We start from the raw sequence: 22347 nt of genomic DNA, 5'->3' as shown, positions 1-22347 counted from the left end.
GAGTCCTAATAAATGATCTAGTTAACACAAAAAAGCCAGATTAAGCTGGGTGTGATAGTGCCTGCCTTTTGTCTCAGCACTCAGGAGGCTGAGGTAGGAGGATCACCATGAGTTCAAGGCCAGTCTGGGCTACAGGATGAGTTCCAGGTTGTCCTGGGCTAAAGTAAGACCCTGGTTTAAAACAGTCCGATTAACAAAGCAAACAAATAGAAGCAAAAATGGTGAAACAAAATCAAATATCCCAAAGGGCAGCCTTTGGGAGAAGCCATTCTCTTTAAAGATTATGTTCCCCAATTATTTAAAAGACTGCACTCAATTTTAAATAAAACATATTTAATTTGATGGGCACAAAAAGGAACAATGCAAAGGAGACTGTGGAGGGAAGTCAGTGATTGTAGAGGGGAGAGAAAGGCTTGGAGGGACTTGAAGGGAAAGGGTGTCTAGTATATGTGTGCTAAAATAGTGTTTCATAGACACTTTCATATACACATAGACATGGACATGCATGTACATGTTGTGTGTGTGTGTGTGTGTGTGTGTGTGTGCGCACGCACAGACACACACACACACATATCTTTCATCGGTAGGCCAGCTCTCAACATGAGAGGGCGCTTGTTCAGTGGGAGATGGGTTTCCAGAAATAGACTTTCTCCACCCAGGCTAGAAGATAGTAGCAAGCACAGTGTTCGTTTCTTACTCCATGAAACAAAAGTCCCTGAGTGAAATGCTGGGCAGGAGAGAGTAGATCTTTAGGATACTTGCCTCTCTCTCCTTTCTTAGAGTGAACTACATTCCAGATAAGCTCTGTATGCCAGAAGCAGGCACGGTGCAGTGTTTTGTACTCTGTCCGTAAACTGAAGTGGAGATGAGTATGTAATTGCACTGCACTGAGGAGTGACCTTTGGGACACTGCCTCTGAATGGGAATGGCAGGCTGTCATAAAACCCTTGGCAGTTTTGTAGAGCTCCTGATGTGCATATTTACCTGCAGAGAATTTACTTAGGTACTTTAAATTAGTGATTGGCAAAAGCAGTTTTCGTAATTGTAAATAATGATGAGTCCAACATTTGAGAGACATGCTTTATATGCTTAGAAATATACTACTTTAACACCAAATTTTATTCTTGAGAAACAGAAGTGATTTGTTTCCACTTGCTTTATAATATGAAGGCAGGAACAGTGTCAAAATTGAACATATAGTATGTGTACAGTACCACAGAAAAGTACTAGTGAGAGCATATATTAATGTCCTGTTCTCAGCTAAACCTTAAATAATTCAGATATTTTAAACTTTTAAAAATATTTATTTGAAGCTGGGCGTGTTGATGCACACCTTTCATACCAGAACTTGGGAGGCAGAGAGAGGTTGGAGGATTGCTGTGAGTTCAAGGTCACCCTGAGACTACAGAGTGAATTCCAGGTCAGCCTGGACTAGAGTGAAACCCTACCTCCAAAAAAACAACAAAAAAAAAATTATTTGAGAGAGAGAAAGAAGAAAATAGAATGGGTACACCAGGCCCTGTAGCCACTACAAACTCCAGACACATACAACACCTTGTACATCTGGCTTACATGGTTCCTGAGTAATGGAACCTGGGTCCTTAGGCTTCACAGGCAAGTACCTTAACTACTAAGCAATCTCTCTGGCTCAGATATTTTATATTTTATTTTATTTTTTGGTTTTTCGAGGTAGGGTCTCACTGAAGCCCAAGTTGACCTGGAATTCACTATGTAGTCTAAGGGGGGCCTTGAATTGATGATCATCCTACCTTTGCCTCCCAAGTCCAGGGATTAAAGGTGTGTGCCACCACACCTGGTTTACTGGCCTAGATATTTTAAACATAATTAAAATTTATTTTAAGGTAATTGTAGATTTATATGTAATTGTAAGAATGCAGCAAGAGCCCAGTATCCTTTACCCAGTTTACCCTAATGTTATATAAAACAGAGGCATTTATTTATTTTTCAAAAAATAAGACCGTAATAGTCAAATTACCAAACATTTCTAACACCAGAGGGTTCCTTATGATCTTTTTGCTTTTTATTTTTTTTATTTTTAAATTTTTTTTAAAATATTTTTTTGTTCATTTTTTATTTGTTTATTTGAGAGCGACAGACACAGAGAGAAAGACAGATAGAGGGAGAGAGAGAGAATGGGCACGCCAGGGCTTCCAGCCTCTGCAAACGAACTCCAGACGCGTGCGCCCCCTTGTGCATCTGGCTAACGTGGGACCTGGGGAACCGAGCCTCAAACCGGGGTCCTTAGGCTTCACAGGCAAGCGCTTAACCGCTAAGCCATCTCTCCAGCCCATTGCTTTTTATTTTTTAACCTGGAGTTTACTATGTAGTCTCAGGCTGGCCTTGAACTCACAGCAGTCCTCCTACTTCAATCTCTTGCATGCTGAAATTAAAGGTGTGTGCCACCATATCTGGCTCTTTTTAAATTTGTAAGATAAATTCATTGCCAGCATCCACACATGTACACAATGTACCCTGGTCATCATCCATCCTCCTTTGTCCCTGTCTCCCACCCCCTCCTCTGAACCCCTTCTTTCACACTTGATCTTAGCCAAAAGGCCGAGAAGCGATTGAACCCCCTCTTTCTAAGTAGCCCCTCTTTGATTTTGATGTCAGCATTATTTTTGCCCTCCACCCATAATAACATATTGATGGGTCCAGTATTACGTAGATCTTGTGCAGGCGATATGAACGCATCAGCTCCATTGTGTGTAGGGGGCAGATAGTGTTCCAGGGCACTCCTTCCATCCTCTGGCTCCTACATTCTTCCTGCCACCTCTTCTGCAGTGATCCTGAGCCTTGGAGGGTGAGATAGAAATATCCCATTTAGTGCTGAACACTCAGCTGTCACTTCTGGAGAAGTTTTGAATCTTTCCAGAAGTCACTGCTGTTATCTTTCATGCCAGGTGTGGTGTCGTTCACCTTTAATTCCAGCACTTGGGAGGCAGGGGTAGGAGGATTGCTGTGAGTTCAAGGCCAGCCTGGGCTAGACAAAACCATACCTTGAAAAAGCCAATAATAATAATAAAATAAAATAGCTACACTGACTACTTGTGTCCCTAGTCTCTCTTATCTCTGTTAATTGCTAGTCTATTTGGATTTCTGTTATTCTGTCATTTAAGAGGATTCTATAAATGGAATCAAGAAGTCTGCAACTATTGGCTTTGTTTTTACTGTGCATAATTCTCCTGAGACTTGTGTTGAGAATCTGTAGTATGTTTCTTTTGGTTCTTCTGATTGCCATTTTATTGTTCTTATCAGCATCATATTTCGTATGGCTACATCATGTGTTTGTACCATCTTTTACCTCGTCCCTGCCCCCATTCCACTGGGGACGTTCCTCAGTAGGGTTGTAGGTATTTCCTATGGGGTTGTGGGTTATGTGTGTAGGATCAGCAGATAGTTACTTTTGGGAGGAGCAAATGCCTCTGGGCATATGTCTCAACCTGTGGCTCTTAGAATCTTTCCACACCCTCTTCTGCAAAATTCCCTGAGCTGTGGTAGGTGAGTTTTAAGTCTACTTCAGTGATGAGCTCTCAGGAGCCTCTGGATCTCTGCTTTGGTAGGTGTTAGATGTCCTCAGGCGCTGATTACCAGGTACATCGTGGAAGCATGGGCTCCCCAATTCCTCTGAGGATTCAGCTGTGGCTTGGCTGAAGTGCGAGGGGTAGCTTATCTTCTCTGGCCTGGCTACCTTCTGAAAAAGAACAGATTCTCCAGTGGAGAGTGAAGTCAGCATAGTTTAAGTTTTTTTTTTTTTTTTTTTTTTGAGAGCGACAGACACAGAGAGAAAGATAGAGGGAGAGAGAGAGAATGGGCGCACCAGGGCTTCCAGCCTCTGCACACGAACTCCAGATGCGTGCGCCCCCTCGTGCATCTGGCTAACGTGAACCGAGCCTCGAACTGGGGTCCTTAGGCTTCACAGGCAAGCGCTTAACCGCTAAGCCATCTCTCCAACCCGTCAACATAGTTTAAATGGGATAAGCATTATTAATGTAGGGAGAATTTGGATGTATGTTACCCTTCTTTTAGCCAAAGACTAATGAGAGCTTGACACTGGAGAGCATAATCTTTGTTTCCATAGGATTCTGACCTGGTTCCTACTTCCAGATATGGGTTTCTTTATGCTTAGTGGATCTCTTAGCCAATCAGGAAGCTATTGGTTACTCACCAAGGCTGTGTGCCACAATTGCACTGGTGTGTAAATCCTGTCAGGGCGTTTGTGTCTGGTCTCTCTTTATTTTTACTTTATTTATACAAGTAGTCCATGGTATGGATATAGCACAGTTTAACCATTTCTCATGTGGATCGTTTCCAGTTTGATGCTGTTACGGATACAGCTGTGGTGTGTATTCATGACTATCACTAGTTGAACATAGTTTCATTCCTCATTTGCCATCTATGTGTCATTCTAGTGAAATGTCTCATGTCCTTTGCCAGTTTTCTAAATGAGGACTTTTGTGTGTCTGTGCGTATGCTTGAATGTGTTTGTTACTTTTTTTCATTACTGTGACAAAATATTGGACAGCAGTGATTTGAAGAAGGAAACATTTATTTTGGTTTATGGTTTCAGGGAATTTCAGTTACCATGGGAAAGTATGGTGGCAGGAGTGGCCTAATCTGTGTCAGGTGGACTATGAGGACTATGAGGTGGCAGTTTCACATGATGGTTGATCAGGAAGCAAAGAGTTAGATAGGAAGCAGCCAGGGATGATATACCTAGAGGGCTCACCCCTGTGACCTTCTTCCTTCTGTTAGGCCCCACCTCCTAGAATTTCCATAACCAACCAATATAGGGTTAACTGCTGGGAACCAAGTGTTGAAATACATGAGCCTATGAGAGCATTTTTACACTCAGACCATACTACTGTGCTTTAAAAGTACCTTTTATATTCTAAAAGTGAGTCCCTTGTTGGATATGTAGTTTATAAATATTTTCTCCAGAAATTAAAAATGAATGTTTAAAAATGTGATAATGAACTCACAGCCTTAAAATGCAATTATTTGGTGGTAAATAGTTTAATTTGCTTTTGAATTTAGACTGTTGTGCCATTTACTAGATTTGTGACTTGGACACTAAATGTTTGAGTTATTTCTTCATCTGTTAAAACAAGTGCCATCTATCTGTCTTAGAGTGGTTGTAAGAATCAAACAAGATAATACCCATCAATACTACCTGGCTCATCTTGCCAAATACAGTCAAGACATTGTTATTTTGCCTAATACCACTTTCTTATCCTTATTGCCTAGTGGTTGGATTTCCTCCCTTACTGGCCTCAACGAGAACATTCCTGTCGGCATCATGATGATAATCATAGCAGCACTCTTTACAGCATCTGCAGTAATCTCACTAGTTATGTTTAAAAAAGTAAGTAAAAATCCATTGCCAAAATTTTATAGTGGACATAATACGAAGTTCTCATTTTCATGCGTAATTGTTAAATCAATGTAACTCTTAAGTTGCTTTGCCATTCTTGTGCACTTTTCTCCCTGAGGACTACTTTTTACAATTAATTTATACATAGTTTTAAAAATTGCATCATATTTTCAGCTTCACATGAAAAGTGAATGTAATTCAAAAATCCAGAACTTGAAATGTTGAAAAATGAGAAAATTTTTGAGCATTGACATTTTAAGAGAGAATTTTTATGTGTGACCTCAGAATGTAGTTAAATAGATGTGTTAAAATGCTGTATAAGAGTACCTTCAGGCTACATGTTAGGGTACAGTCTAAAAAAGTGAATGAATTTCATGTTTAGACATGGGTCCTATCTCCATTTCATGTATATGTAAATATTCCAGAAATCTGAATCATTTTGATTCTAAACATTTAGATAAAGGAACTCAAGTTTATCTTATGGATTAAAGAATCAACCTCAGTTTTAAATTCTGAACCTCTTATATACAATTTTTAAAATATGTATTAGCCTAATTAATAAATACAAGTAAAATTACTGTGCAGGGTACATAGGTTTATCTATATTTGAAGTTTAAAGACATTCAATTATTTAAGCATATAAAGTAAGCTGATAATAGTTTCAAAGCTAGAACATGACATAAACTTTGTTTTTTGTTTTTTTTTTTTTTTCTTTACTTTCTTTCTTTCTTTCTTCTTTTTTTTTTTTTTTTGAGATAGGGTCTCACTCTAGCCCAGGCTGACCTGGAATTTACTATGTAGTCTCAGGGTGGCCTTGAACTCATAGCAGTCTAACTACCTCTGCCTCTCAAGTGCTAGGATTAAAGGTATGTGCCACCATGCCTGTTGAACTTTGTTTTTAATAAATGCGTAATTATTTTAGCTACACTTTTTCTTGTAGAATTTTCATGTCTGTTTTTATAATCTAGGAAAAGGTCACTTGAGGGTGCTAGGGAGATGGTTCAGTTGGAAGAGTGCTTGCCATACCAGCATGATTACCTGAGTTGGAATCCCCAGTTCACATGTAAAAGCCATCACTGGGGAGACAAACTGAGACAGGAGGTTCCTTGGGCTGGCTGAGTTGGTGAGCTGCAGGTTCAGTGAAAGACACTGTCTCAAAAAATATGCTCAGCATGTGGAGGCTGAGGCAGTAGGATCTCAATTTGAGGCTACATAGTGGCTATATAGTGATTTCCAAGGCTCAGGTGGTATATATGAGACCCTGTCTTTGAAGGAAACAAAAGAATTGTTAAATAGGGTGAGATTAGATAAGTTTGTTTACTTAAAGCTTTGTTGTGTATTGGTTTTACATTTGATATTCTGCATGTATTCAAACTTGATAAAGAGACCTTGGGAATAATAAGTATGTGGTGGTTCCATTGTATGTATTTTCTTTATTCATAGCACACTGTATAAAACAATGGCATTTTTATGCATGTAAATAGCATTCAGCTCCCATTACTTTCTCATCCTCCTTCCTAGACCCTTCAGTTTTTATTTGTTTCTTTTGTTTTTTTTTTAAATTTTATTTATTTATTTATTTGAGAGTGACAGACACAGAGAGAAAGACAGAGAGAGAGAGAGAGAGAGAGAATGGGTGCGCCAGGGCTTCTAGCCTCTGCAAACGAACTCCAGACGCGTGCACCCCCTTGTGCATCTGGCTAACGTGGGACCTGGGGAATCGAGCCTCGAACCGGGGTCCTTAGGCTTCACAGGCAAGCGCTTAACCGCTAAACATCTCTCCAGCCCATGGTTTTGGTTTTTTGAGGTAGGGTTTTGCTGTAGCTCAGGCTGACCTGGAATTCACAATATAGTCTCTGTCTCCAGAGTGCTGGGATTAAAGGTGTGTGCCACCATGACCGGCTGACCTTTCTTTTTTAAAAAATATTTTATTTTTACTTATTTATTTATGAGTGAGGGAGACAGCGACAGAGAGAATGTGCACACCAGGGCCTCTAACCAATGCAGATAAACTCCAGATGCATGTAACACTATATGCATCTGGCTTATGTGGGTCATAGGGAATTGAACCTGGGTCCTTTGGCTTCAAAGGCAAGCACCTTAACTGCTAAGCCATCTCTCCAGCCCCTTTCTTTTTCTTAAAAAAATAAAGTTTTTAAAAATTAAAAAAAATATCCATTTTGAGAGAGGCAGATAGAAAGAATGGGCACACCAGGGCCTCCAGCCACTGCAAACGAACTCCAGATGCACATGTCCCCCTTGTGTAATTACATGAGTACTGGGGAATTGAACCTGAGTCTGTAGGCTTTGCAGGCAAATGCCTTAACTGCTAGGTTATCCTTCCAGCACTGAGAAAGTTTTTTGATATATATTTTGTATTTGTTTATTTGAGAGAGAGGAAGATAGCGAGAGAGAATGGGCACACCAAGGCCTCTAGTCACTGCAAACAAACTCCATGCTTATGTACTTCCATATGTATCTGGCTTATATAGGTCATAGGGAATTGAACCTGGCTCCTTGGGCATAGTAAGCAAGCTCCTTAACCACTAAGTCATCTCTCCAGCCCAACCCTTCCTTTTCAGTGGGGCCTATTTTAATAAAAAAGTTTTTAATTTCCTTCTTGATTTCTTAAAATTATTTTAATTTTTATTTGAGGGGGGCTGGCAGAAAGAGGGGTGCAGATAGGATGGGCACACCAGGGACTCCAGCCACTGCAAACAAACTTCAGACACATGTGCCGCCTTGTACCTCTGGCTTACATGGGTACTAGGGAATTGAACCTGAGTCCTTTGGCTTTGCAGGCAAGTGCCTTAAGTGCTAAACCATCTCTCTAGCCCCCCCCCTTTTTTTAATTGCCTGGTAGTTTCAGCATATATATAATACAGACAGACATCATTGTACCTTACATTGAAGACCCTTTTGTGCTTTTAAAATACATTACATGTACATTTGGTTGCCGTCCTTCTCCAAACCCAGTGTAGGGCAGCTTGTCTTCTGTCCATCTTTTGCTGCTTATTTTCTCTCATTAAAGTTTGTAACATTTCTACACAAAGCACATGTACCACTGAAGTTCAGCATTGTGAAGCTACCAAGTCCTGTAGCGTCTTTTCATTGTCCATTGTCAGCCTCTGTACCACAGAGTGGCTCTTCTGTGGCCCTTGGGACTATATCCTGTTGGGTTACTCCTATCCCTTGGTTTCTGCTCAGCTTATTAAGGTCTGAAGTGAAGTCAGCTTTCTGTTCTTTGTGTCATATGCTCTTTTCCTTTAGGATGCATCCTCCCTTGTGATTGACATGTCTTCTCCACTGGGATGGCTTCCGGTCTTGGAATTGGAAGGGCCAGTGCACATAACTCTTGATGTGTGCCTTCTGGTGCTCTTCACATCTCCAGTGATTTGCATTATCATATCACAGTGATGTCATCACAAACATTTTGCTTTTTCATATGGTCAGATTCATAGCCAAGAAATAGTTATTTATTAATATCACATATTGTAGGGTTCCATTTATGTACATGTCCAGAATAGGCAAATTTATATAGAGAAAAAGTTCATTAGCTATTGCTTGTGGTTCTGAAATTCCTTTCTGGGTGGTAAAAATGCTCTAAAATTAGATTGTGTATATATTGTATTTATAGCTCTGTGCATATGTTGAAAGCCATTGAGTTATATATTTTACAAGGTAAATTATATAGGGTTTTTTTGTTTTTGTTTTTGTTTTTCGGGGTAGAGTCTCTCTAGCTCAGACTGACCTGGAATTCACTATGTAGTCTCAGGGTGGCCTTGAAGTCATGGCAATCCTCCTACCTCTGCCTCCTGAGTGCTGGGATTAAAGGTGTGCATCACCACACCTGGTTTAGTATTTGTTTTAACTCAGTAAAGCAGTTTTGTTTTCTTGGAGGCCTTACTGAGTATGTGTTGTGAGTGGCCTAGTGGAGCATACTTCTTGTTCATTCTGTGAGTGCTCTGATAGTGCCCCTATGACTTTTGAACTTTGTTTTATTTATTTACTTTTGGTTTTTCTTCCCTTGCTTTTTCAGCCACTTTCTTAAGTATCTTAATTTTTCTCTTATTCTTTGCATTCCCAGTCTCCGGCAATCCAGAAAATTTTTATTGATCAATCATTCCTTAGTTCAGCCCATGTTAAATGGACTTAGTATAGTAACCTAGCAGCAGCAACAACAAACCAGCACAGTGCAGACTTTGATGGGATTAGTGCTCAGGAATGAGGTGGTGGTGGTGAGAAGAGCTCCTGGGAACATTTCACAACTCTTGGACCCATACTTACCAGTCCGACTGTACCATCACTTCAAATATTCCCCCTCCATTCCTTTGTCCCAGTGTGTGTGCATGCTATGCTTTTACCCCTGCAGACGTCGTCTTCTCTACCACATCAAGACCCACTGTGTTTCTTCACTCTGCTGGTTTGGTGGCTTCTGCCTCTTCATTGGCATTGGGATGAAGCAGTCTTCTGTTCTCTTGTGGGACTTAATGTTTGTATTGCTGTCTGTGGGACATTTTGGGGCCTGGGCATGAACTGGTTTAAGTGCCCTATAATTCCTGTATTCTGGGTGCCCAGTTTCATAAATCCCTCCAGGGTGAACTTGACATTAGCAGTGAAGTTAAATGAAAAGGATAGAGATTGTGATTGGTAGTCATGCAACTGATACCTTCTATACTACTGAGGTCTCTGTGACCCCTCCATTCAGTGTCCTTACCTGTATGCCAGCCTTCTTGAGGGCAGGGTCTTGGTCTGGATCCTTTCAGGATATGGTTTCTTACATCTAGATCCATGATAGGCAGTTATTAGCATGTAATGTGCACTCATGTATTTTCTCTGTGACCCCTCCATTCAGTGTTCTTACCTGTATGCCAGCCTTCTTGAGGGCAGGGTTTTGGTTTGGATCCTTTCAGGATATGATTTCTTACATCTAGATCCATGATAGGCAGTTATTAGCATGTAACATGCACTCATGTATTTTCTGAATGAAAGAAGGAATAGTAGTGATGGCTTTCATAGGATTAGTGTGAGGACAAAATAAACAAATAAATGTAAATTGCATGGCACAAATCTCCCACAATTAAGTTTTTCCTTTTATCTTCTTAGTCCCGTTTATAGTTGGGGTATGATTTAGGGTGTGGCTTTGTTCAGTAGATTCTTTCAACACTGTTCCATCAGAGAAACAAGCTGGGCAGGATGAGATTATTGCAAGGAATTGGTTTACTTGTGAAGTTTGGTGAGATGAGCCCAAAATGTGCAGGGTGCCCTCTTAGGCTGGAACTGCTCTTCTTTCTTCCCTGAGCCTCCATTCTGACTGCCTTTTATCTGATTGGCTAAATTCAGATCATCTAGAATATTTTTATATTCTAAAAGTGGATGCTAATTCTTTTTTTAAATTTTAAATTTTCATTTTAATTTATTTATTTGAGAGCAACAGACAGAGAAAGAAAGGGAGAGAGAAAGAGAGGGAGGGAGGAAGAGAATGGACACGCCAGGGCTTTCAGCCACTGCAAACGAACTCCAGATGTGTGTGCGCCTTTGTGCATCTGGCTAACTGGGGAATCAAGCCTCAAACCGGGGTCTTTAGGCTTCACAGACAAGCACTTAACCACTAAGCCATCTCTGCAGCCCAGTGGATGCTAATTTTAATCTACAAAATACCTCAGTAGCAACACCTTGATTAATGTTTGGCTGGATAACTGGGGACTGTGTATTACTGGCTTGTAAAAATATATAACTAGCAATGTAGTAAGCTTAGCATATAATAGAGGGTATTGTGTGTTGACTTTCATTCAGCTGTAAAACCAGTTATCAAGTGCCAGGCACTGCGCTGTCATAAGCAGCTCAGAGGGCTCAGGATTTCACGTGAGAAACAAGTGAGTGACTGGGCACCACAATTGATCAAGCTTTGGAGGTCTTTTTAAGTAATGAATTTTTTTTTCTTTCTCTCCTTTTATGGTTTTAGAAATGAGGTCTTCATATGTTGCCCAAGTTGACCTCAAACCATTGAGCTCTAGTTGTCCTCTTGCCTCAATGTCTGGGTAGCAGGGACTACAGACTGTGCCAGAGCACCAGGCTATGAAGCCGTTTTTAAGTATATCCTCAGCTGAGCTGGAATGACAACTGCCAGTCATTATAGTCACCTACGTAAGGGGAAGAGGGAGAGGGAAGAACATAAGGGGACCAGGTGTGAGAATACGTGCTTGTATTAATTGAAACATAGAAGTATTGTTATGTCTTGCAGGCTCTTGGAAACTAGGAAACTTTATTAATAAGTTTAAATCTTTTCTCCAAAGTGATGGTTTGCCATAGAAGAGTTTTAAGGAGCATAAGAACTGGATTGAGTGGGTTTGGGCTTTAGAAATACTATTCAGAAATACATGTTGGATTTTTTTTTTTTTTTTTTTGAGGTAGATTCTCACTCTAGCCCAGGCTGACATGGAATTCACTATGTAGTCTCAAGGTGGCCTCGAACTCATGGCAGTCCTCCTATCTCTGCCTCCTGAGTGGTGGCATTAAAGGTGTGCGCCACCAAGCCCAGCTTACACATGAGATTTGTAGGGCTTAGAAAAATTAAGACTCAGAGATAGGCTGGGAAGCCAGTTAGTAACTATGGTGGCCTGAACCACATGGAGTCAAGAGAACATGAGCAAGTAATGGTTTGTTCTACTTGGTCTCATAAGCAGGGAACAAAGGAAGACTCAAGGATGGTTATTCAGGAAGAGAGCACAAGAATGGGGTTGGAGGTCCAGGTGGGCAACTGAAAGTACTAGTGGAACATTAAAGTTCAGATGCTTGGTAGACTTTTGGACATACAAGTTGGGAGCAAGTTTATAACTTTGGGTTGGATTTTTACACTGAGAAGCACCAGCTTTCTGAAGTGAGTGAGGCCTAGAGAGTATGCATAGAGTGGGAAGAGGAGGATGTGTCCTCTGCAGGAGTGGCGGCATCAGGGCATGAAGGAAGCATTCGTTCTCTAGCTGCAGTATCATGGGCTCTGTGTGCAATGCTCTAAACTCTTGTGTATGGGATTCTTTTCCCCTTCTACTTTCTAGATTTGCAATTTTCAAGCTCCAACTCATGAAAGGAAAAGTTGTAGAACTTGACTTATATGCATATGCCAGGCATTCAAAAGAAATATGACTATTTTCCAAATAAAAGTATTGATACTAGAATTATGTGCCATATTCTGATGTTTTAATTATTTTTTTTTTTTTTGGTTTTGGTTTTTCGAGGTAGGGTCTCACTCTAGCTCAGGCTGACCTGGAATTCATTGTGTAGCCTCCTGCCTTTGCCTCCCGAGTACTGGGATTAAAGGTGTGTGCCACCACACCCGGCTTGTTTTAGTTTTTAAGCTCATAGTTAGAGAAGTTGTCAGCTACCTCCTTTTGTCCGTGCCTATGGTCTGTTGGTGTTGTACTGGGTCTCATTCTTTACCTATGAAACAAGGGGTTCAGATGAGATAATTTTCTATATGATTTTATGAAGTCCAATTATTGGGGTTTACATGAGCTAAAATATAATTTGAGGCAGATAATTTTAATGACAAGAATTTCTATAAACTAGAGCTAAGAAAAACAACTGATTTTTATTTTCTACACTTGCTGAAATCTTAATAACAAATTATCAAAATTTAATAACCAAAAAGTTAGTGAGATTATTTAGCCATAGTTTATGTAACCACTAGAGGTCAGGATGTTCATGGATGGTTAGTGCCCTTAAAAAGTTCCCAAGCACATTGCTTTTTAACTGTAGAAAGGTTGAGGTTTTTCAGACTATTCTTTCCAGATCCTGATAAATATATAGTATTTATTGGTTTTGATGGAAAATGAATATGATGTTGAGAAGCCTTGCACAATTGGAATAGGTTATCATTGGTATATAGAATGTCTGTTACATCTTGGTTTCTTTATAATCCAAATTTCAAGTATTGAAAGAGTTCATAAATCTTTTTTTTTTTTTTTTTCTTTTTGAGTTTTTTGAGGTAGGGTCTCACTCTAGCCCAGGCTGACCTGGAATTCACTGTGTAGTCTCAGGGTGGCCTCGAACTCATGGTGATCCTCCTACCTCTGCCTCCCAAGTGCTGGGATTAAAGGCGTGCGCCACCACACCTGGCTCATAAATCTTTTATATATCATTTTTTTTTTTGAGCTAGAGTCTCAGTCTAGCCCAGGCAGACCTGGAATTCATTCCGTATTCTCAGGGTGGCCTCGAACTCACAGTGATCCTCCTACCTCTGCCTCCTGAGTGCTGGGATTAAAGGTGTGTGCTACTATGCCTGACTGATATATCTTGAATATATTCACAGTTAACAAAATAGCTCAATTCTTACCTTTCACAAATACATTTTATCTCAAATTATGTCTAAACTGTATTGTTTTTAACTCCTATTTCTAGAAATAATTGGGTAAGGGTTTTGGGGCTACTAAAACAGATACTCTAAGTAGCTAATTATAATAAATGAATGAACCACAGAAAACTGTCAAGAGAATCCAATATTTTACCTTCATTTAATTGGTAAAAAGTTAGAATAAGCTGGTTATGGTGGCACATGACTTTGATTCCAGCACTCAAGAGGCAGTAGGGGGAATCATCTTGAGTTCAAGGCCAGCCTGAGACTACATAGTGATTTGCAGGTCAGCCTAGGTTAGAGCAAGACCCAACCTCAAAAAAAAAAAAAAAAAAAAAAAAAAAAAGGCAGGGCATAGTGGCACATGCCTTTAATCCCAGCACTAGGGAGGCAGAGGTAAGAGGATCACCATAGTTCGAGGCCAACCTGAGACTACATAGTGAATTCCAGGTCAGCCTGAGCTAGACCCTACCTCCAACCCCCCCCCCAAAAAAAAAGAATAAGTAAATGACTTAGTAGATACTAAACTATTTGTATTCTTTGGGGACCTGGCTTTGATATCTTTTCCATGAAATTGGAAAATTTGTTCACACACTTTCATGTCTGCATTAATAAAATAGTTAATGAATTTTTTACATTTCTAAAGAATTTTGACAAAAGTTATTTAACTTCAGGAACCTGGTGTATCTGAGTGCATTGGTTTTTAAAGCTTACTGGAAAGCGTTTGTTGCACAGGTAGTCTTTTCTCTTGTGTGGAGTGTGGAACTGGAAGCACATACTCCATGGCAGCCCTGACAAGGCCCACTAAGTGAACTGGTTTTCAGCCAGTGCTCTGTGAAGACATTCTTTTCTTTAAAAAATTTACTTATTTATTTATAAGCAGAGCAAGAGAGAGATTGAGAGAGAGAGAGAGTGAGTGAGTGAGTATGGGCATGCTAGGACCTCTTGCCACTGTAAACAAATTCCAGACACATACGCCACTTTGTGCATCTGACTTACGTGAGTACTAGGTACTAGAACCCAGGCCATCAGGCTTTGCAAGTCAGCACCTTTAACCACTGAGCCATCTTACCAGCCTTTTGTGAAGCTGTTCTGTTGGTATAAAATGTTTACCTTGTTGGATTAATATTGTCTTCGTTGAAAGTACCTATGCTGTTGCTCATTTTTCCCCCCTCTTTATTTTGGAGCTGGGAAAGGAAGCTGATAATTTTACTGTTTTTCTGTAGTCACAAATAGGCATTCTCTGCCTTTCCCTCCCTCCTCCTCTGAGACTCTGTCTCTGGGTCGCTCTGTCAGCTCCAGGGGGTCCACCCAGCCTCTTAAATGTCTGTATTGAGATGACAGGGTGGGTAGGGCAATGCTTTTCACTTCCTGCTTAGTTACAGTCTCAGTTGGTGTTCAGGGAGTTCACTTTTACAACAGTCACCCTTTTTTGTGGTGCCAGGGACTGAACCTTGAACTTTGAACCTCATACTTCAAAGCAAGTGCTTTGCCATTGAACCATACCCTCTTGGTCTCTAATTTGTTCCCTTGTTCAGTAAATATTGAGCCTAGTTACTTAGATACAAATTTAGGTTACACCTAAATTGTGAATTTTCTTCATGTTTTTGCATTCAGTACATCAGTGTCCTTCATGATATTGTACATGATACTTCAATCCATATCATCTTTACATATCTTAAATAGCCTTAATGAAATATAATTCACATATGTTGTTCTCTGAGGTCTTTTATAAGGGCACAGATCCCATTCGTGAATGCTTTACACACTTCCCATCACATTGGGCATTAGATTTCATCATAAGTGTTTGGGGAGCCCTCATATGCAGGTGGTCTCTCTACACTCCTTTCCTGAACCGCACACCAAATCGTGAATTTGGTGGCCGTGACGGCAGCCTGGCTTCAGTCAGGCCTCAGCACACACCAGGATGTGCGAGCATGAAAACATGCCATCTAGCTTTCCCTCAGTCCATCCATGCTTGTGATTCTGTCTTCATGAAAAGACTTTGTAGTCCCCACACTTGATCCAGGAGTCTTTGACTGGGTTCACTTTTTCTTACTCTACATCCCCTCTGTAGTTCCCAGTTCCTGTCCAGGTTTGGGGTGTGGGTTCAGAGAAAGGGCAGCAAGGCTTCAACTTAGGTCCAATCACAGTGAAATGTAATTACTGCATTACTTGATCTCACCCACCCTGAAATTTATGGACACGTAATCAGTGCTTATTCTAATTATTTCCTTTTCCACATTTGCCTAGAGTGGCTAGTGTATATTGATAGGCTTTGTATATGCAACTTTAGAAGAAAAATTTTAACCTAGCTCATGAAAATAAATGACAGTATTTGAATGATAAATCAGTGTTGAAATTACAATCTTCATAGTATTTGTTCATAAATCTTTTAGGACTTGATCATATGAAAAGTTAAATTACATGTGGATAGCAGCAGCAGTATGTTTAAGGATATAATAATACTTGGTTCATTACTACACTTGGTTCATTACTAGACAGGCACTTTAACTAAAAGCCATGGCACCAAAGTTGTACTTGGTTCATTAAATAATAAAATGGCCTCATTATATTGTAATGGGATTAGTGATGTATACATAGCCATCATGGAAGTAGATAGGGTAGTATTCTCTTTGCATTGTCTGAGGGGAGTAAGTCAGGGTTTTTTGTTTAAGTTATTCTGTTGCTGCACTGAAGTATCTTCTTCTCAGAGTACAGAAGAAAACAGGCTTCTGACAGGTAAAGCAGAAGTTCTTTAAATTATTTTTGATTTGAGCTGGGCATAGTGGCACACACCTTTAATTCTAGCACTTGGGAGGCAGAGGTGAGGTTCACCGTGAGTTTGAGGCCACCCTGAGAATACATAGTTAATTCTAGGTCAGCCTGGACCAGAGTAAGACCCTCGAAAAACCCAAAAATTATATATATGGTTTGAACTGGCCAAAATTATCTCTTGTGTTTAAGGAAGAAAGTAAAAAAATAAAACCTATATTAGGAAATATTTAAGCCAGATATAGTGACTCACACCTTTAATCCCTGCACTGAAAGATTGAGATAGAAGGATCACTGTGAGTTCCCAGTCAACCTGGGCTAAAATAAGACCCTTTCTCCAAAAAAACAAAAACAAAAACAAAAACAAAGATTAAATGCTTTCAGTGTACTAGGATGGGGGCTGGTGCTCTTGATCGAAGGGCTCCTGACTAGAATCTTGTCATCTTGTCTGAGTGCTCCTAAGAGTAAGTCTGCTAGAAAGGAATGTGCAGACCACTTACGTTCTCCCACTTTTTGTGCCTCTTTAGGTACATGGACTGTATCGCACAACAGGTGCTAGTTTTGAGAAGGCCCAACAAGAATTTGCAACAGGTGTGATGTCCAACAAAACGGTCCAGACTGCAGCTGCAACGGCAGCAACTAGCGCGGCTCAGAATGCTTTCAAGGGTAACCAGGTGTAGAGACCCTCCCACAGTACACTGTTACCTTTTTTCTCCAGTTACTGTATCCTACAAATATTTTTATGTTGGAAACACGCAGTTCACACAGCATGGGTATTTCCTATTCACATGTGCATGGGCTAAAACTTCCTTGTCTTATTACTTTGCTGAATAGTTTAACATTTCATTGCCCCCACAGAAAAAAATATTATATGGTAAATAAATATTCTCCATATTTTTTGGGGGATGACCAGATTATTCCAGTGGTGACACTGAAATTACTGTGACTTATGACTAAAAAGCATCAATGCTAACTACAGTAGTTCTTCCAAGATAAGGATTATACATTGGAAGTAAAACCATGTTTCTTTTCCTTTTCCCTATTAATATTGAAAGAATGAGGCTAGCGGAGACTTGCATATTTTTAAATTAGCTTGCTTTTTCTCGGGTTCAGTCACCAGTGAAGAGCCTGTGTGCTTAACAGTAGATAATGTATATTTTACCTTCTTTTTATTTTTAGAGTAGTTGATATTTTGATAACAATCTCTGATCTTGCATGGGTACCATGTTTCTTAAGCTAGTATTTTGGGTTCTGTACTGCTTATAGTTGTAGGAATTGGGAGTTGTTTATATGCTCAGAAATGATTTTCTGTAATAGTTTCTTGTAAGTAGAAATTTATTGGGGTATAAAGACTTTAATATAATGTGCAGTGCATTATCCAAAAGAGGGTAGTTAATTAATGCAATAGAATGTTGTGACAATAATTCTTATTTTTTTTAAATTTCAGTATTCATATAGTAAAAATTTACTATATGGAAACTAGGGTATATTCTTGTAGCTCCTCTTCTTAATTGAACTGAAATTGTGTTTGGCAGCTTATTTTGTGTGTGTGTGTGTGTGTGTGTGTGTGTGTGTGTGTGTAAGTTGGTTAGTTTTGAAAGAGGTATTAAAGGCCAGCCTAACCCTTGAATAAAAAGAACATACAGTATTCAAGAGATTTTTTTTAGCCTCTCACTTCTTTTTAAGACTAAAAAAAAAAAAAAAAAAACTCTAATATTTGTCATATACTTGAGTCCATAGTGTACCTGTCTTTCCTTTTTTGAGACAGATTGAACACATTTAAAATTTTCAGCAATGGGAAAAGTAAAACATTGACCAAGCAAGAAAATACAAATAGAGCTAATGCATTAATTCTGAATAAAATCACAGTGAAATTGTTACTGTGCTTATATGATATATGTGGACTCAAACTTTTAATTCTTTCAACAGTGGCTGGATGACTCAAGGGCCTGTGTAAGTCAGCCTGCTCTGCAAGCACTGGCATATTTAACTTGCAGAGCGCCAGGTTGTGACTTACCCAACTTGATTTTAAGTAAGGGTGGTTTACTGAGTTATATTATCTGAGACAAAGTCTCTTAGAAGGTGGGTGTCAATGGTTAAATTACATTGTTCTCCTTCACAAACCTGGAGTCAGAAGGAATTTCATGCTGGGGTGGGGTGCCAAGCTACTGAGATTTATGAAGCAGCTCTGTGTGATGCTGGAAAACACATCCATCCAGATGGTGTTTTCATTTGATGTTGGTAATTTATGGAGGAATAATATAGTTGATACATATTTCTTTTATTTTGAAGAAAATAGGATTCAGAGTCTAAATTTAAAGCTGTTTTTGTACGTATTTCTGACCATTGATTATGTCCCTGATGTTCTCAACCAGCTCAGCAGTTCTAGTTTTATGGAGCGCATGGCCTTAGTAGAACCTGTTTCAGTGTGTGCTTTGAGTGTGGGTTTTACAAACATTGAAACAGTAGCCAGAGAATGCAGGAGCATTTACATCCACCATTAATTTATGTTCCAGATCCAGTGTTGCTTTTCTATATAAAGTACAAATAAAGGATACATCAACAACCTTGAAAAATACTGATATCCTTTCTTTCAGAGTGGGAATCTTTGTTATGATACCCAAAGGTATCATTATTGACTGTCAAAGAATAATTACATCTTTTTTTTAAAATTTATTTGAGAGCGACAGACACAGAGAGAAAGACAGATAGAGGGAGAGAGAGAGAATGGGCACGCCAGGGCTTCCAGCCTCTGCAAACGAACTCCAGACGTGTGTGCCCCCTTGTGCATCTGGCTAACGTGGGACCTGGGGAACCGAGCCTCGAACCGGGGTCCTTAGGCTTCACAGGCAAGCACTTAACCGCTAAGCCATCTCTCCAGCCCAAAGAATAATTACAATACATAGTATTTTTTTGTGTGTGAATGGGGGAAATTCTGTTTTACAATCCAGTTATTTAGATTAGTACAAGTTTTGAGAGAAGATTATGTTGCTTAAAAACAAACATGAGCATCCAAATGATGGCACGTCCTACAGGTATGCAATGACCAAGTATGAAAGCAGCTTTAAATTCTTATGTTCATGGCTGTCCTAAGTGTAATCACTGATAGTCACATTTTCATTCAGCAAAAGATTGTTTTATATTTCATAGTAACATTACCTAGTATCAGTCATGAAATTGCCTTCACATAAGGCAGGCTTCCATGTCATTCTTCAGTTTGCATTATTACATTGTGGCTATTTTATTTCAAGCTAGGGTTTGAACACTGGAAAAATGATTGCTCAGTGATTTATGATTGGGGATTGGATTATTTATCTGGCGATGTTTGTATATTGTGTTGGTCAGTAATCGAGTGCTGCCGTCATGGCAACTGTCACAGCTCTGTGTAAATGCCTCTACCTGTCCCTCTACTGGTGCATGTTTTCAGTGGTTTGGAAATTTTGTATATTTATTGTATTAATGCAGAGTGTCATTAAATAAAAGACTGTTTACTGGACTTTGTGTGCATAATTTTAGTCACTGTTAGCATTTGAGAGGCAGAAATCATACTGCAGATTTAATATGTATATAAGAATTTCACACTGGATTTTTAAAACCAATCTGCATAATTTTATCATATGCTAAATAGAATAAACAGATGATTTAATTTAAAATCCTGAGCAATACCAAGTGACAACCTTTTTGTTACATTAAACCCTTATGCAATAGAACATGAGCTTCATTCAATTAAATATTTTGGCTACCTTAAGGTGATCAAGTAATTTTTTTAGAAGTTTGTTAGATTCATGTCTGAGGATTTTCCTCGTGGGTTAAAAATGGGTGTCTTCGTACCTAGATTGTATTGACTTAATTGAACCTGTGTTGTGTTTCCCAAGTGTGCTTACCTGCTGTTGCTTTATGCACTGATGAATATACTTCAGAATATCTTATCTTTCACTTGTTTAATGAAGATGTAAAGCATGTCACATTTGTGGTGAGTCTTATTTTGAGAAATACAGGTTGAATTAACAGATGAAACAGTACTTTTTATTTTATAATGAAAAATGTGAGTTTGGATTTTCATACTTAGTTTACTGGGTAAATGTTCTGTAATTCAAGTTGAGATAAAGTGTGCTTTGCATCATAAGGGAATTTAAGTTGTTAGGCTTATTTTGTAAATCATTTAAACAGACAATGCTTTTATATTCACTGCTGTATATTTTCTGAAAACACTGACATTAACATGCAGTTCTATATGTTTATTGGTTAGATCTGTGCTTAGCATGACTATTTATATGCAGAATTTGTTACATTTTGGGCACCCCCCCTCCATGTATAGCTTAGAATTACCATGGCTGCTACATACCATTTTATTATATTTCCTTAAGGAAAAAAAATTTAAAGGAAACTTGGTTCTATGTGATTAAACCCTTTAGACATGAGATGAGTGATAGATTGAAAACAATTGGGGATGGCTAAAATTAGCAAATACCTTACTTTGAGAGATTTTTAAACCCCATAACATAAATTGATTTAGATAATGGTGTATTTTAAAACATTGAAGCTTCATTAAAATATTTTTGAATTTTTAAGTTGGCATACAAATACATTTAAATTAACTGTTAGGTACCCCAGTGGTCAAGAATTATAGAAAATGAAGTACTTATTTCTATGATAATTTTAGTACTCATTTTACAAAACAGTATGAATATTGAACTCTGGTGTGTATCTTTATTTAGGGTTTTAGTGCAGTATATAGCATTAGAAGGAAATCTATAGAAATTTTCCCAGCCACATTGCCATTAACCTACTACTCTGCATAGGTAGATTTTTCTGAAGATTCTCAGAAAATAGAAAAAGACTGTGCTAGTTTTTTCACCCTTCTTACAGATTTTGCATGTACAATTTAACCTTGTGGTTTGGGTGAGAAAATGCCTGCAACCTATAGCACTGTTGATTTCAGTTGCATGGGAACATGGGAGCCACCTTGTGGCGATGTAGCAAGTTTTAAGTTTTATGTTTCTCCAAATCCTGCTTGTTTTTATTTTGCTTCTGGACCCGGTATTTCTGCTAGCATATTTAAAACATTATTTAAAAAAATATTTGGGGGCTGGAGAGATGGCTTAGTGGTTAAGGTGCTTGCCTTCAAAACCTAAGGACCGAGGTTTGGTTTCCCAGTACCCATGTAAGCCAGATGCACAGGTGACACACATGTCTGGAGTTCGTTTGTAGTAGCTGGAGGCTCTGGTGCACTCATTCTTTCTTTCTCTCCTATAAATAAGTAAATAAAATATTTAAATTTTTAATGTTTATTTATGAGAGAGAGAAAAGAGGTGAAGGTAGAGAGAGAATGGGTGTGCCAGGGCCTCCAGCCACTGCAAATGAACTCCAGATGCATGCGCCACCTTGTGTATCTGGCTAATGTGGGTCCTGGAGAGTTGAACCTTGGTCTTTTGGCTTTGCAGGCAAGTGCTTTAACTGCTAAGCCATTTATCCAGTCCTAAACGTTCTTTTTTCTTTTATTTTTTTTCTCTTAAAACATTCTTAATGCTAAAAACCCATTTCATCTTTTCTCTAGTAGGAACAGAAAAGAATTAATTTTCCTTTCACCAGTAGTTTCTCTTATATTACTATGAGACATTTTTTTAAAATCACTCTGAAATACTTTCCTGACATTAAAATGGTTCTCATTTATAGAACCATACCATGGAAGTTTTAGTTTTGAGCTCTAGTTGTTTACTTAGATATAACCTTGGATTTCCTCCTCAACTTTGATTTTCATAGGCAGGCCAGCAGTTCTCCAGATAAATGATGGCTATAGTCTGTGTTTCTGTTGGCAGTAGTATGT

The 22347-nt window shown here is 39.0% G+C and overlaps 1 protein-coding gene across 2 annotated transcripts in view; it reads left to right on the top strand.

Moving 5' to 3' along the window:
• Positions 1 to 18250, top strand: part of Scamp1 (secretory carrier membrane protein 1) — a 95760-nt gene extending 77510 nt beyond the window's left edge. For both annotated transcript variants that reach the window (XM_045134035.1, XM_045134036.1), the window contains 2 exons: positions 5269 to 5386; positions 17048 to 18250. In XM_045134035.1, coding sequence (XP_044989970.1) covers positions 5269 to 5386; positions 17048 to 17200 — 271 coding nt within the window. In that variant the 3' untranslated portion in view covers positions 17201 to 18250. The remainder of the gene's footprint in view (positions 1 to 5268; positions 5387 to 17047) is intronic.
• The last annotated feature ends 4097 nt before the right edge of the window (positions 18251 to 22347 follow it).

Source organism: Jaculus jaculus, chromosome 14 (genome assembly GCF_020740685.1).
Source record: "Jaculus jaculus isolate mJacJac1 chromosome 14, mJacJac1.mat.Y.cur, whole genome shotgun sequence".
Classification (NCBI taxonomy): domain Eukaryota; kingdom Metazoa; phylum Chordata; class Mammalia; order Rodentia; family Dipodidae; genus Jaculus; species Jaculus jaculus.
This window is presented reverse-complemented; position numbering and strand designations above follow the sequence as displayed.